At 38.2% G+C, this 17428-nt stretch overlaps 1 protein-coding gene across 1 annotated transcript in view; it reads left to right on the top strand.

Annotated features, from left to right (window-relative positions):
- LOC136876088 (carboxylic ester hydrolase) overlaps window positions 1–7434 on the top strand; it is an 82067-nt gene extending 74633 nt beyond the window's left edge. Inside the window, exons 9-10 of the mRNA XM_067149743.2 lie at window positions 5739–5871; window positions 7194–7434. Coding sequence (XP_067005844.2) covers window positions 5739–5871; window positions 7194–7389 — 329 coding nt within the window. The 3' untranslated portion in view covers window positions 7390–7434. The remainder of the gene's footprint in view (window positions 1–5738; window positions 5872–7193) is intronic.
- The last annotated feature ends 9994 nt before the right edge of the window (window positions 7435–17428 follow it).

Raw genomic sequence — 17428 nt, 5'->3', positions numbered from 1 at the left:
GCTAGGAATAGAACACAAGACCCCTTGCCTGCTAACCAGTTAGCCACCAGCCAGTGTGAACGACAGAAGGCCAGTTCGGAGGTGATCACTTTGTGTTCCAGTGTGATAATGCTCCCTGCCATAAAGTGGAGTCTGTTCATGTTTGGTTTTTGGACAATGAGGTTTTGGAAGAGAAATGACTTCAATCTTATTGAACATTTCTGGGATGACACAGAATGGCAATTTTATTCCAGACCCCAGTGACTGACATTGCTAACTATGCTTCTTACAGCATTACAGGAGTACCACTTTCCAGCACCAGCGATTGAACAAATCAGTTGGTAGTATCTTAAGGCATACCATTCCCCCAATGTGGAGTACTACATTCGTTTCTCCAAAACACTCTGAAAAAAAGCGCTGAGAAGAAAACAATGACACCCATGACTCACCCCCCATTCTGTATGAGAAAGCAAGGGTGCATGCTTCAGGAGCTGTGTCTGATTTGTTCGATCGGTGGGGCTGGGAATTGCTGTATTGCCACCCTTCCAGTACTCTCCAGATTTAAGTCCTTGTGACTTGACTTGATCCCTAAAATGGAGGAACCACTGTGTGGTGTTTGCTTCCAAACAGTCAAAGACATTCTGCAGGCAATCAGTCACCATTGAGAGATTAGGCAGTGCTGATGGTATCTAAACACTTCCATGTTGCTGGGAACACATTGTATGCTACACTGATAGCATTACAAGATATTAGTATCATTCCATATTGACGGTTTTCACTTTACAATAGAAAAGCTTTTGTTATATCGTCCTGTTCAATACATTCTTCATTGGAAACGAGACCTCTAAACCAACAAGGTCAGGCCATTCGAGTCCTACTCATTGGCTGAATGGTCAGCATACTGGCATTCAGTTCAGAGGGTCCTGGGTTCGATTCCTGGCCGGGTCGGGGATTTTAACCTTCATTGGTTAATTCCATTGGCTCGGGGGCTGGGTGTTTGTACTGTCCCCAACATCCCTGCAACTCACACACTACACATAACACTATCCTCCACCATAATAATACGCAGTTACCTACACATGGCAGATGCCGCCCACCCTCATAGGAAGGTCTGCCTTACAAGGGCTGCATTCGGCTAGAAATAGCTACACAAAATTATTATAGGCCGTTCGAGAGGGCAATTATTTGACAAATCACTTCTGGACTTTTATATGATATTGACGGTTTCCACTATTTGAGTCACACAATGCTGTACCTGGCCTTTGTTTCACTTATCCTATGTTCACTAGCTTCTGTTGCCCTCCAGACTATATGAACATGTGACATATTGAAGATAGACTGTTCCAACTTTTTAATTTATGATTTTGTCCTCGTTTGAGAAGACATAAAAAACTTTCAGACATAGAGGTTCCAACCTCGTCACAACCGTTCTTGTTTTAGATTTATCGCCATTTCCCACTTGGATTTTATATACTCTTTCTCATTGAGTTTAATGATACTCTTTCAACACCAATTCATGTAGCTTTTAATATTTTTTCACTGAAGTTGGCTCAAAATGATCCAAAACATGTTTGATTAAAAATCACTCCACCAAAAGATGGATACATGTATTCAACAGGAGAATGTAACAAAAGTTTTTCTATTGTACACTGATAGCTGCATCAAAGGCCTGTAAAACTTAGAAGCTTGTATGTATGCCATGCATCTAGAAAATAAACATTTTCCACTTAAAAAAAAAAAAAAAAAAGGCTAAGTGTTAAAAGATATTGTTGCCTCGAACAGGTTGCTGCCTTCTTTTGTCTTCTCTAAAATGGATACAGCATATTTCCATGAATATCTCTACTTTAGCCATTCAATTACCCATTGTGTTTGATGAGAGAAGTGATGATGAGTGCAAGAAATATAGTTATTATTTCCCCTCTTTTTTAGTTCATGTTCAGGTGTAGGCAATGGTGCATTACCCGGCTCAAGAAGGATACGCTTAGGGAGTTGTTTTGTCCTGAAATGCTGTTCAAATGCAGGCACAAACTGCTCAAAGAAGCATGATTTTAAAATGCCAATGTTCATCCAGGCCCATTTCTTAAGGCAAAAATATGTTCGCAGGGATGACAAATGAATATTCTTGAATTGATGTGGTGTTTTTCAATTTGCCAATTATAAAGCATGGTATTTTATGACTACGATTAGTATTCCTGCTGGTAGCAAATGCCACTGTCTCCTTTTTTGAACTTTTGTACCTTTCACAGTGTTATTTCATGCAGCAAGAGCTATTTGTGGAAGCATCTTATAGTTCAGGCCCAATTCATCAATGTTTATACACTTGATTACGTGTTCTGTCATATTTCTTAAAACATTCTTCTGACTGTGAAACAAAGGCGCTGGAAGCTACATCATCAACTTCTCGGCTGAAATCACCACATCTCAAATCCCATTATGTTGTTTTCCAATGATCCAACCAGCCTTCACTTGCAGTAAAATGACAATTTTCTCCTTCCAATTTAAAAAAAACAAAACACCTTTCCTTTGATAACAGGTCCAGACAGTAGACATCATTTTCTTCTTTCCTGCAAAAGCAACACTCACAAAGTATGATCTAATGGACCATTTTTTCAACTTTTCAATTTACGATTTCTAAGACCTTTTTCATTGAAATCCTCATGAATCTAGTTCTTTCCCATTCTTCTTCCAGTCTTTAATCTTTCAAGTACTTTTAACTTCTCTTCTAAAGTCAGCGTGTTTATGCTCATTGGTTGCTATACTGTGATGAGTACACATACTGTAAAACAAAAAATCTGTTCACCTTGTCAAGATACTACAGATGTTGATTCCCATAGGGAACCTGTACTATTTGTCCCGAATGAGCAAATTTATAGTACCAATATAGATGGTCCGTTATCGGACATTATAAATTTTCCAGCTGACTCATTCCTGGTTGCCAGCATTTTGCCCCAGTGTGCTAAGTTGGGCTCATCAGTTTCATCAGTTGGTAAATAGCACACCTACCAAGACACATGGCTAGTGCATACCGTGGAGGCCACTGCGTGGTTACTTGGAGTCACCGGCAGTGCCAGTGCACTGTGAGAGACTTTATCTCATTTTCCAAAATTGATGCCTGCCTGGCCATCAGATGATACATATGTTGATTCCCATAGGGAACCTGTACTATTTGTCCCAAATGAATAAATTTATAATACCAATATAGTTGGTCCGTTATTGGACATTATAAATTTTCCAGCCGACTCATTCCTGGTTGCCAGCATTTCACCCCAGTGTGCTAAGTTGGGCTCATCAGTTGGTAAATAGCACACCTTCCAAGACGCATGGCTAGTGCATACCGTGGAGGCCACTGCGTAGGCTATTTTGAGCCACCGGCAGTGCCAATGCACTATGAGAGACTTTATTGGTATTATAAATTTACTCCAGTGCCTCTAATGTACATATGTACAGTACACGTCTGGATCTGTGTCGTTAATCAACAAACCCATTGTCACACAGAAATACAGACAGTATTGTTTACCAACAGTACATGCCTCTAAATCCTGATAGTATGTATTGTTAGAAATTATATTGCAAAGGGAATCTAAAATACGAGGATAAGTGAGGAGCTGCGTCATTGCGAGCTAAGCTCACAATTTGATTCATGCGTCAAAACACGGTGTGTGACCACAGTTCATCATTTGAGACAAATCGGTTAAGATTATACGTTATACACAAATTGTGTATATTATTTTACTTTCCATTGACTTCTAAAGGCTGTGTCTCATCTGTTTTGGTACATGTTTCACCCTTTTTTACGGGCATCATCAGCCTATATCAATTTTAAAAATTAATGGTTATGGAATCTTTCCAATCTTATGAACTATAGAGTAAAATGTTGGACAATGATTTCATAAAATATTATACTATAACATCAAAATAACGATATTGCACCAAAGTATGTTAAAAAAACAAGAAAACCAGTGAATTAACAGTTTTTGAAGATTAAAACTTGGTTAATCATGAATATTTGAGAGTTTAAAACCAAAATGGATCCTCTTCTTATATATCATTAAGACTGTGACGGCCTTGATTGTACTTACACTAAACTCTCAAATAGTCATGATTAACCATGTTTTAATCTTCAAAAACTGTTAATTCACTGTGTTTTTTTTTAACATACTTTGGTGCAATATCATTATTTTAGACATTATAGTATAATATTTTATGAAATCATTGTCCAACATTTTACTCTATAGTTCATAAGATTGGAAAGATTCCATATCCATTAATTTTTAAGATTGATATAGGCTGATGATGCCCGTAACAAAAGGGTGAAACATGTACCATTGACTTTTATGTATTATGTATAAATTTTAACCACATGAAATAGTGGATTATATTGTATTGTATTGAACAGGTGGACCTATAAATATTATAATATTATTTGAGATATACAGTATCCAGTATTCGGGAGATAGTGGGTTCGAACCCCACTGTCGGCAGCCCTGAAGATTGTTTTCCGTGGTTTCCCATTTTCACACCAGGCAAATGCTGGGGCTGTACCTTAATAAGGCCACGGACGCTTCCTTCCCACTCCTAGCTCCTTCCTGTCCATTGTCGCTGTAAGACTATCTGTGTCGGTGCGACGTAAAGCAACTTGCAAAAAAAACAAAAACATTATTAAACAAGGGATAAAAATACACACTATTAAACAAAGAAAGGCATGTTTCATTCTTAAAAGATTCTCTCAAGTCACACTCAGATACTTAGAAATAATATTTATGTTTATTTCTGTTTAATAGAATCCTCTGTGGCTCAGCCGGCACTGCACCGGCCTCTCACCGCTGGATACAGTGGTTCGAATCCCGGTCACTCCATGTGAGATTTGTGTTGGACAAAGCAGAGGGAGGACAGGTTTTTTTCCGGGTACTCCAGTTTTCCCTGTCAACTTTCATTCCAGCAACATCCTCCATTATCATTTCATTTCATTAATCATTCGTTAATCATTGTCCCAGAGGAGTGCGACAGGCTTCAGCAGCTGGCACATTTCCTATCCTCGCCGATAGATGGGGGCTTCATTAATTTGATTCCTGACCTGCTCGAATGACTGGAAACAGGCTGTGGATTTTCAATTTTTTTTTTTTTTTTTTTTTCATTTCTGTTTAATACTTAGGAACTTAAATTCTGGAACTTATCTCAATGATGTCCTTTCTTTTGTCTCTACTCCAGCATTTAACTTGTGTGTTCGACAGACTTTTACTCTATATTCAAAGCATGTTTTTTAAGTAAGGAATGAATTTTCAATATGGCCACTGCAGCGGTTTGACCGTCGTTCAGAGCATGCGGCTCAGCACGTACATCTGTAGGCTAGCCACAAACGCCATTATGGAAGCATTCATCTGTATTTATGTTGTTTGTGCACAGTGTAAAAAGTCTTGCTGCTTTTTACATCTAAAATATTCATAAAAGATTTATTCATCCCAATATTCTTCTACCATCCCAATTTATTCTTGGCAAGTTAAATACTGTATATCAGTAGAAGTATTCCTTCTCTCACTCTTCCAATGCTGATCTGTTATTGGATTTATCTTATGCGATCTATTCATGTTCCTCTCTTTTTTGTAAGTAGAAGAGTAACACTATGGGGTGGATTGTATCAATGTATGAGAGGACTGTTATGGTAATAGTCCACAGTTGGTGGTTTTAAAGTATTCCTTCCCTCTTAATTAGATATTCTCCCCTGGTTGGAAAGAATTTATGAAAATTTTCTTCCTTTTCAGGAGTGTGTCATATTGATGAACTGCAGTACCTATTCCCAATGGACAAGTTCTTTCCTGGTATAACCAGATCAGAGAATGATTTGAGAATGGTAGAAATCCTCACCACTCTCTGGACCAATTTTGCTCATACTGGGTAAGTTGTCATTGTCAGCTGATGGTAGAATTTTGGATTCATCCCATTAATCTTCTACCATCCCAATTTAGTCTTGGTAAGATATTCAGCTGTTGGCAAGTATAGTCCAAATTTGAGTTGAGCACACAAGGAGGTGGTCTTGATCCATTATTGAGTTCTGCTGTATACATAATGTATGACGAAATGAAATGAAATGGCGTATGGCGTATGGCTTTTAGTGCCGGGAGTGTCCCAAGGACATGTTCGGCTCGCCAGGTGGAAGTTTTTCAATTTGACACCTATAGGCGACCTGCGTGTCATGATGAGGATGAAATGATGATGAAGATGACACATACACCCAGTCCCCATGCCAGAGAAATTAACCAATGGTGTTTAAAATTCTCGACCCTGCCAGGAATCGATCCCGGGACCCCTGTGACCAAAGGCCAGCACGCTAACCATTTAGCCATGGAGCCGGACATAATGAATGGTAATTTGTTCTGATGAAGGCATACAGCAAGACAGCCGTAGCCTGTATTTGAGTTGAAAGGAACAACTTTTCTGTTATTTAGAAATGTTTCAAACAAAAACCTTAATTTAAATTCATTTTTGAATATTTTATATTGTGACTGCTTTTTTTTGATAGATGCAATCCTGACTGACATAATTGTGATTAAGGTAGGAAATTGTACCTCTGTTGATTTTGAACCTGAGATCTTGGAGGAAATCCCTCAAACTATTACACTGACTGACTATTGGTGCTCTGTCTCTTCTGCTGCCACTCACCTCCGTTAGATGGCATTATTTCTTTGAATTGGCTATTTTTTATTCTTGAAGAAAGAAGTCGAACATATGTGCAGCCAGTTGTGAATGTACTCCTCTACCACTGCATTGTCATGAAATCGCTTTCCTTCCAGTTCTTCTTTAGTGGTCCAAATCATATCCTTCCTCCTCTCAGCGATTCAGATGCCTCTGGCAAACTTCCTGATGCAATTTTTTTTTATCCTGGGCGAGGAGATGAAGAACCCATTGGCAGACAATTTTTGAAGTTAGAGTTCATCACTGATTATGGCTTGAACACTTCCAAAATTTATTCCTATGAGTGAAGCAATTTCAGCCTTGTTTGATGCTTTTATTTATGGTGATTTTATTTTATGGGTCCTCTGAAAGTGTTTTAATGATTAAGAAAAGTCAGTACCAATTATACCACAGTTATCTTTTATTTCATCTGGAAATGAATTAACGATTGATCTTTTTGTGTGAACTAGATTAGCACTGTGTGTAGCTTTTGTACCTAGTTTGTGTCACTTAATGACATATTATTTCTTTGCTTTGTCATTCAGGAACCCAACTCCAGAGGACAGTCCAGTTTACCCTGGTCTCTGGAAGCCAGTTACATCTCCAGTCATGGAGTATCTCAACATTAGCTCGAAGTCTTCTAACATGGGGCACGGTCTTTTCACAGAGCGAGTGCAGTTCTGGGATTCCCTGCCAATATATCCTGATTATCTACAATTTGTTCAAAAGGATGAACTTTAAAACAGTTGCAGTACTTATTTTTTAATAAATTATCCCTCATTTAAACCAGTTACATTTATTTTTGAACTATGCACCTGACGTTTTGACGTGACTATGTCTCAGTCTGCAGGCCTGTATGGAAAGGCAGCATTACGAAAATCAGTCTATTTATCACAGGCTATTTTTGGCATATTAGAAAAGATACTTGACATTTTTATACTGCTAGGTAGTTCAAGTGCTGAGCTAAATGCCACAATGATAAATGTAGCATGTGGCGGCCTTGTGCTTTGAACTCTCAATTATGCATAATTGTACAATTTGGAGCGCAATAGTGACTCAAAACATTGACTGATTTAAAAGATTCTGATTCCATTTTGTTCGCAAATAGAGAAAGCTACAAATATGAGTATAGTCCTGACGCTCAACGCATACCCAAGCGGTATCTTCTGATCTCAAAACTTGGCCCACCCTGGTAATAATGAGGGTTGTCAGTCTGCCCACCCTAGTGATAATGAGGGTTGACAGTTGGCTCGTTTCCTCTGGACACAAGGGGCGCGTATCGTTTAAAAGGCAAGTGAGCGCTTTCAAAAGCAAGGTTGTCATATTTTGTGTCGATTATTTAAACGTGTTAACATTTAATTTATTCTAAATTCAAAATATAAATATAAAAACCTGATCATGAACCGCAGCACAAACCAATATCGCAGAATAATTTGTTTCGTGCTTAACCCGTGCGGTGGTCGCAGATATTGAAAGAAAGAAAAAACAGGAAGAAGGAATTGGTAAATAAACTCGACCAAGACTAAACTTAAATTGATACCAAAGTAGGCCTATTAAAATATTAACATTATGCTGCTAATATCAGTGTCTCGCTTTCAGTAAAGAAAGGAAAAGTGCAACAATTTTTTACAATTTGTTTTATGTCACACCGACACAGATAGGTGTTATGGCGACGATGGGCTGGGAAAGGTCTAGAAGTGGGAAGAAAGTGCCCGTGGCCTTAATTAAGGTACTTCCCCAGCATTTGCCTGGTGTGAAAATGGGAAACCACGGTGAACCATCTTCAGAGCTGCCGACAGTGGAGCTTGAACCCATTATCTCCCCGATGCAAGCTCACAGCTACGCGGCCCTAACCGCACGGCCAGCTCACCCGGCAAAGGAAAAGTAAAATCACGAACTAGGGACTGGGATGATGATGATGATAATAATAATAATAATAATAATAATAATAATAATAATAATAATAATAATAATTGTCCGCCTCTGTGGTGTAGTGGTTAGTGTGAATAGCTGCCACCCCCGGAGGCCCGGGTTCGATTTGCAGCTCTGCCACGAATTTTGAAAAGTGGTACGAGGGCTGAAACAGGGTCCACTCAGCCTCGGGAGGTCAACTGAGTAGAGGTGGGTTCGATTCCCACTTCAGCCATTCTGGAAGTGGTTTTCCGTGTTTTCCCTCTTCTCTTCCAGGCAAATGCCGGGATGGTACCTAACTTAAGGCCACGGCCGCTTCCTTCCCTCTTCCTTGTCTATCCTTTCCGATCTTCCCATCCCCCACCAAGGCCCCTGTTCAGCATAGCAGGTGAGGCCGCCTGGGCGAGGTACTGGTCATTCTCCCCGGTTGTATCCCCCGACCCAATGTCTCACGCTCCCGGACACTGCCCTTGAGGTGGTAGAGGTAGGATCCCTTGCTGAGTCTGAGGGAAAAACCAACCCTGGAGGGTAAACAGATTAAGAAATAATAATAATAATAATAATAATAATAATAATAATAATAATAATAATAATAATAATAATAATATTGAAAGGAGAATATTGAGGATGATTTACGGCCCAAGGGTGGTAGAGGGAAACTACAGATTACGCTCAAATAAGGAGATATACAAAATAACAGAAGACCTGGAAACAACAATAAGGAAAAGACGGTTGCGATTCTATGGACACATGGTCAGAATGGATCCAACAAGGTTAAATAAACAAATTTTTAATAAAATATACTACTTGAAGAGCCAGGGGGGATATGCCAAGCAGATGAAGGAAGAACTCAAGAGGTTAGGAATTGCAGATGAAGAATGTCGTGATAGAGACCAATTCAGGAAAGGACTTTCCAACATAAAAGTTCTGGTTGAAGAAAAGAAAGAGCGCAGAGGGGGAAGATGGACTGAAGAGAGAAGAGCGCAACATTCTGAAAGAATGAAGGCACTGTGGAGAAAGAGGAAGGAAGAAGGGATGATTAGAAGGAAGTGAAGTGGTATTGGTGTGGTCCTAAGTTTGGCCGGTTCGCAAGAAAGAAAGAAAGAATAATAATAATAATAATAATAATAATAATAATAATAATAATAATAATAATAATAATAATAATAATAAATATCGGAGTATGTAGTTTGGACAAAAAATTGGCAGCAAACTTAGCTACTTTTAAAACAAATGCAGTATTTACCTTACCTCTATTCGTCGTCCTCGTCATTGTCTGTTAGGTGAATTACAAATCTATCTTGGTTGCTATCCGTGTCGTGTTTCATGTACTTCTCTTCTGTCTTAATGGTGCTTCGAACACAAGCAGACCACCTCTCAGGACCGATCATTCCAGCTCCTTCACGCAGAAGTTGACACACACTAGCACTCAAAGTTGGCGTAACATTATTTTTCCTAACATACGCCTTCAGTTGAGACCAGATCATTTCTATGGGATTTAAAATACAGTGATATGGAGGGAGTCGCAAAACTTCGTGTCCACATGAGGCTGCGATCTCCTCTACAGCGTACCTTTTACTGATATTGGCTGATTTGATTTCCTGCAACATTACTGCCTTGATGTGTACAGGTTTTGGCACGGGAATGTTATTGTACTCCATAAACTTAATAATGTCCTTTATATTAGTGTTCATGGAAGGAAACCTAATAAGCTGCCGTAAATGATAGCTTGCGTTGTCCATCACGAATACACATTTTCGGTCACGTGGTAGGTTCGCTAGAAGATGAGACCTAAACCAGTTTTCAAAAACTTGAGCTGCCATTTCGTCATGGCTATCAGCTTTGCTGTCTCTAATGTTTTTAGCCGATAAATAAAGGCAATTCTCAACCCAGCCCTCACTGCCTCCAGCATGCAGTACCATAATACGCTTGCCTCGCGATGTTGGTGCTTTCAGTATGCAATTACAAGTTCCATCATCCCACCCTTTCTTCACAATGTCATGAGTATCGTACCAAGTTTCATCTAGATAGAAAACTCTGCACCCCTCGGAACGCAACTTCTGGAGTTGGTCTTTGAATTTATATCGCCAAGCTACTATTCTAGCAGATTCCATTACAATCTGCTTTTTCTTCAGAATATGGAAACAAAAACCAAGTTGTTTCAACAGCTGTCATAGAGTAGTTTTTTCATAAGGAAAGCCACACACATTTTTCAAATGATTTAACAATTCCTGTACAGTTGGTGACTTACCTTTAGTAAAGAATGCATATACCTCACGTCTCACCAAATCACAGACAAAATCATCAATTTTATTAAAGATAACCCTATTATTACCACACTTTTTCGGAGTTGTAGGTCCCCTCTTTACTATTTTACAGTTTTCCTGTTAAGTTTCAACATTTTAGCTGTCTCAGAAATATAACCCTTGCGAATGTTGTTCTTCATAACGTATTCGTATGCGTTACATACCAGCCATTGACTTTGCTTACTTAAAGTTTTAGTCGCCTTTCTTTTCTCCGCGGAATGACTACTACCCGGCTGAGTATCACTCGCGGGCGCGGAACCACTGCTGCTCGGCTGAATATCAATCGTGGGTACAGAACCACTACTACCCGGCTGAGTATCACTCGCGGACACGGAACCACTGCTGCTCAGCTGAATATCACTCGCGGGTGCGGAACCACTGCTACCACTGCTACTCGCGGACACGGAACCAGTACTACTCGGTCGAATATCATTGTTACTGGTGCTCGGTTGAGGATCGTTTGCCTGCACTGGCAGATTTAATTCAGGATTTTCTGATGCGATAATTTCCAGGTATGATTCCCACGGCCTCCACATTACTGCGTGAAGCAAAGTGAAAAACAACACACTTCATGAATATTAATTAACGAAGCAAAGAAATAATCAAAAACTTTCAAACAGCGAACAAAGCAAGTGTGAATTGTCTGAGCTGAAAAGAGAGACTGACGTCTATTTAACAAGAGGTGCATTGGCAACAGAGCTGTGAGGATTTCTGAAGGGGAATGCGAACTTCCGTTTTAAAGCCCACTGCCATCATAAATCACCCCCCTGCTAGGCAAGAGAGTGGCCAGGGAGATCAAACGTTTGACGAACTCTTTGAATGCCACTGGGTATGTTTTGCCTGTCTCAGCTATACAGTTTGTGAATAAGTGACTGTGAGCATTGAAAATTTGCAATGAAGTGTTTGAAAAATGGGCAATTTGACTATCTAAATATTCACTTTGGTCTCTCATGAAATACCATTGAAAATATCTCTCTGAGCCTAAGATGAAGATACCACAATGGTTATCCGGCAATCCTTAGGGATAAAGTTATGCACGGACAAAAATGTGAGACCACGAACCTACTACGCTTGATTAGCAGGAGGAGAGGTGATACTCCCACGTAGTGCGTCCTAGGTGGCGGAGAGGGGTCCTAACCAGTTTGCCGATGGGCTTGAGCGAAATAAAATAGCTCTCGTGGACCAAACACACAACCCCCTGTGGGTGGGGGACGCAGATGAAGAATACACCCACGATATCCCCTGCCTGTCGTAAGAAGCGACTACAAGGGGCAACCAAGGTATGATTGATTAAGAACCATGAGACTACTCATGATTAATACCACCACATGGGAAACACCATGGGTCGCCTTTACTTGCAACTAGTACCACTATATTAGGTACACAGTATGTTTGTGATTAGTAGCAGCAGAGAGTGGTTCACTTTGGGTTTACAGTACCTGTGATTAGTACCACTATATGCGGAACACCATGGGCTTATATTGCCTGTGATTAGTACAATTATGTGATAAACACCACGGGTCTGAGCGTTGCCTGTGATTAGTACCACTATATGAGCGACACCATGGGTCTGCATTGCCTGTGAATAGTACCCACTGTGTGAGGAATACCACGGGATAGTTCAGGTCCCTGTGATTAGTACACCTAGGTGAGGAACACCATGGGTTTGCATTGCATATGAGTGGCGCCATTATGTAAGAAACACCACAAGTCTGTGTTACCTGTGTGACGTACATTACTTGTGAGTAGTACTATAATGTGTGGAACACTGTGAGTGTAAGGAACACTGTGAGTGAACGTTAATTTTGATTAATACTGCTATATGAGAAATACCATGGTTCTACTTTACTAGCCATAAGTACCATTAAGGGGGGCCATTGACTTGGATTTTAGATCTCCTTAGACAGCAAACATCATCGATTCAGGATTGTTCTTTGGAAGCAGCCCTTGGTCAGTATATACCATTGTTTTAAGATAGTTTCTGGCAAGGTGGGGCATTGAGGGTCAAATCCACTGATTGTTTAAGTTAATAATCATTGTTCATCATCGTCTTTTTGAATTCTAGTCAGTGGATCAATTCTGAAATAATTTTTACCTTTCAGTATTGTGAGTTGGATCCACCGATTATTTTAAATTCATATCCCTCCTTTCATTCTTCATCACGTTTTGAATTCTGGTCAATGGATGAATTTGGACTTTTAAATTGTCATTACATTTCATCTTATTTTGTCCCATTAGGGTCTAATGACCTAGATATTAGGCCCCTTTAAACAATAAGCAGCATCAGCATCATCATCATCATCATCAGAAATATGAACATTTCTGAATTTGATTCGTGATGACTTCTGATTGTAAATTCTGACCTGTGATGTATCACTGAATAGAGAATCTTATGCCAGACATAACGGTATCAATTTGGTAGACTTAGGACAGAAGTTACAAGATGTACAAAATTTTGAAAATTACCAAATATACTGAAACGTAAGCTCGGACCATATAATTAGCCATTGGGTTGCTAGGCAATCAGGCAGATTAGTTAGTTCATAATAAATAATATCAGTAACATAATATCTATAAAAATAAAATCACTTAATCAGTTTTTAAGTATTTAATTTATTTATTCACATAAAATTTGTCAATTACGATGCCCTTCATCTCTTACTGTATTTATCATCAGCCACTTGTGAGTAAAACTCTCTGCCATATCTTTCTTTTCACCCAACCAGGCAATGTTGTTGCGAAAGTCCAACGAGACAGTCCCTCACCTGTCCACATCCATATTCTTTTGGTTGACCCAAGGTATTCTTGGATTCTGCTTTTCTTGTAATGTTTCTTAGAAAGCTGAATATACGGAGTAGTGCATTTAAAAGACTACTCTGAATGAGTTATTGATGTCTCCTGCATAGTTTGCTCTTTGTCTGTCCTCAGAAACCTTGTTTTGTCATGTTCCCTGTGCTCAGTATGTGGTGGTATTCTATGAAAATGGTCAGCGTATGGTGGAGCAGTCAAAATAATTGTATGCCGTATTTATTGTAAGAATGAATTTGAATAGTGAAAGCATTCACGCTGAGTGGTTCCATCAAAGGAGCGAGGGAATGTTTCGCCAATCAGTTACTTGACCGAAACAAGTCACGTGGAAAAAGCATCAAGAAGTCGGTGATAATATGGTGCACATCAGATTCTGTGTGGGGTTAAGTATAAGGCTACAGGTATTTGTCAAATCTGTGGTCTGCAAATGAACTGCAAAAGAGCATTGTGATATGGAAAGTCATTCGTATGATATTGCAACAAGTATGATGATCATTTGCAAACAGGCACAGATCTCTGAGGATTTGAAAGGTAAGCTCTCTCAGTATTTTCTATTAAACTAACTGACTTTTTACTTTCTCCTATGGTTGCCATACATCCGGGATTACAGTCATCTGTCCCAGTCTCCCAAAAGTGCTCTTCAGGACAGAAAAGTCCCATATTTGATCAAAATTGAAAATAAAAACCAGTTTTGTTTCATGCAATGGAAGGTTAGAAAAAATACCATGCATTTATGCACATGTCTGTCGCATTTCAAATTTTTTTCAGTGTAGAAGGATAATTGGCTGCTGAAGATAAGAAAACATTAGTAACATCATGTGCCTGAAAACAATATAATTTTATTAATGATTTTAATTTAATTACATCTTTTGTGGTAATAAATGAAAATCCTCAGCCTGTTTCCAGTCATTCAACCGGGTCAGGAATGGAATGAATGAAGCCCCTGTCTAACGGTGAGGATAGGAATTGTGCCGGCTGCCAAAACCTGTCGCACATCTCTGGGGCAATGATTAATGACTGGCAGATGAAATGAAGTCATCTTGGAGAATGAAAGATGACAGGGAATACCATAATACCCGGAGACAAACATGTTCCACCTCCGCTTTGTCCAGCACAAATCTCACACAGAGTGACCAGCATTTGAACTACGGAACCCAGCAGTGAGAGGCCGGCATGCTGCTGCTGAGCCATGGAGGCTCACATCTTTGCAGGTATAATTTATTCCAGTTAAGGGAGACAGCAAGTCTCCCACCATTCGTAACCTTCACACAAAATGAGATAGTGTAACGTAGTTCTTATTTTCTAATTTTATTTATCCTGAATTAGTTTCAACAGACTGAAGAACCTCACAGTTTTAGATTAGAAGCTGACACAGTTAAAATGAGTGTAATACTTTAACTAATTTTTCGACTTACCATGTACGCAATTTTATTTCAAGATTCTAAAGTACAAAAAAATACTTTACAAAATCAGCAATTCAAGCAAGTATTTCTATAGTAGAAACTAAGAGCCCAATTCTTCTTCACACCAGCCACCAAAACTTAGGTCATTCCTGTCAATATGATATGCCACATTATTATTATTATTATTATTATTATTATTATTATTATTATTATTATTATTATTATTATTATTATTATTATTATTATTATTATTATTATTATTATTATTATTATTATTATTATTATTATTATTATTATTATTATTATTATTATTATTATTATTATTATTATTATTATTATTATTATTATTATTATTATTATTATTATTATTATTATTATTATTATTATTATTATTATTATTATTATTATTATTATTATTATTATTATTATTATTATTATTATTATTATTATTATTATTATTATTATTATTATTATTATTATTATTATTATTATTATTATTATTATTATTATTATTATTATTATTATTATTATTATTATTATTATTATTATTATTATTATTATTATTATTATTACGGAGGTCTCCGTGGTAGTTAGAGGTAAAAGAAGGTGCTGGGATGAACAGGTCTCAACTTACGAAATTAAAGTTAATTTAAAACTTTAACAAAGGTTATATTTTCTTTTTGAGATCAAGAATAACAAGAATAACAGGAACACAGATGAATATCAACAAGTTAAGAATACACAATTACAATTTGTCAATGGTTTTGGGCTTTGAGCCCCCAGACACACAATCCTTGAGCAAAGAGCCCAACTTTACTTATGTATAAAGTTCAACTAAGGGGCAGAAAACCCCAATCATACCAAGGAGCACTAGCTCCCAATTACCCAGTAAAGCCTCCTCGAGGCACACAGAACCCAAATTTAAGAAAGAGCAACCCGCTCTCAAAGTTCAAGCCCATCAACAGCCACACCAAACTCCACCTTCAAGCTGTCCTCCGGACACCTAAAAGCAGGGGTAAAAATACCCAACCTACTGAGGCCTATTCATTAAAGAAACGGGACAATGACATGGCTCCAAAATACCAACTTGAGTGGAGGCATACTCAGCACTCCTAATACACTTTATTAAAACCTAATTTGGCCCTAGGCCGCTTATGCAAGGGCTAATCTCATACTACGGAGGTGGCATGAAATAAAAATTTATTACATTACGAAGAGATGGGAAACGGTTGTAAAAATGTAGTCACCTCAAAACAATATGAGTGGGAGCTCGAGAGGGTTAGGCACTCTCTATCCCAATTTTGTAGTTAAAGTTACAGAATTTATACCAAGTGTCGTTTACATTATAAAGGAAAGTTACATGATAAAGGTTTCGAACCTGCCCCGAGGGTTAAACTGCTGAGCTAGCAAACAAAGAAGTTATTAAAAGGCCATTACCTGATGGATGAACTGCCGCCTGAAGAAAGGGGCGCTTCCCGCCCCCCTGCTCTATAATCACACTAGGAAAGATGTTACTGAAGTGGTCCCGAGACCAGAAAATCAGCAGTTTATATACCCTCGCGGAAAATTCGAGACGTTTCATGAATGAGAACCCACACCCCCCTCAACTTTATTGGCTAGGATCAAGCAACATATCCATATCGGAGAAGACACACATTATTGGTTGAAAATTAATTAAAGAAATTCGGGATTGGCTAAATTCAAAACAAGCGGAAAGAGAAGGGTTATACTGCCAACCCAAAAAATGACTGAAAGAAATTTAACAAAGGACAAACTTATGAACACAAAATTTCTCAAAAAACAGTTCCTTCACTTCGCACCAGGGTACGCAATTGTAGTTCTTAAGTGGTGCCATCTAGAAGAGAATGCTCACACTTCTCACTACAGAGAAAACAAATATAAATCGAAAAAGACACAGTTCAGAACTCTTCGAAATTTACAGTAGAGACATCTTCTGAGAAACTTTGGAATTAACACGGTTGTTAAAGTTTAGGCTTCCTCCAGTAGAGGAGTTTCAACTGGCGCAATGTTTGAATTAGCGGAGCGGAGGTGTACCGCCCGGTACAATTATTATTATTATTATTATTATTATTATTATTATTATTATTATTATTATTATTATTATTATTATTATTATTATTATTATTATTATTATTATTAACATATTAAGCTTGAAGAAAACGTTATTCATTTTATCTGTAGGATGCAGGATACCAATCAGTATCATTTTACTTATGTTTTTCACAGCATTTTTTATTTTACTTTTTAAATTTTTTTAACATGTCACAAATTTTGACCATATTAATACCAGTATTGCGACCCTGATGTAGGGAATTACCAGTGAGTTACTCC

Source organism: Anabrus simplex, chromosome 6 (assembly GCF_040414725.1).
Source record: "Anabrus simplex isolate iqAnaSimp1 chromosome 6, ASM4041472v1, whole genome shotgun sequence".
NCBI lineage: Eukaryota > Metazoa > Arthropoda > Insecta > Orthoptera > Tettigoniidae > Anabrus > Anabrus simplex.
The sequence above is the reverse complement of the archived record's forward strand: the minus strand, read 5'-3'. Positions and strand labels throughout refer to the sequence as shown.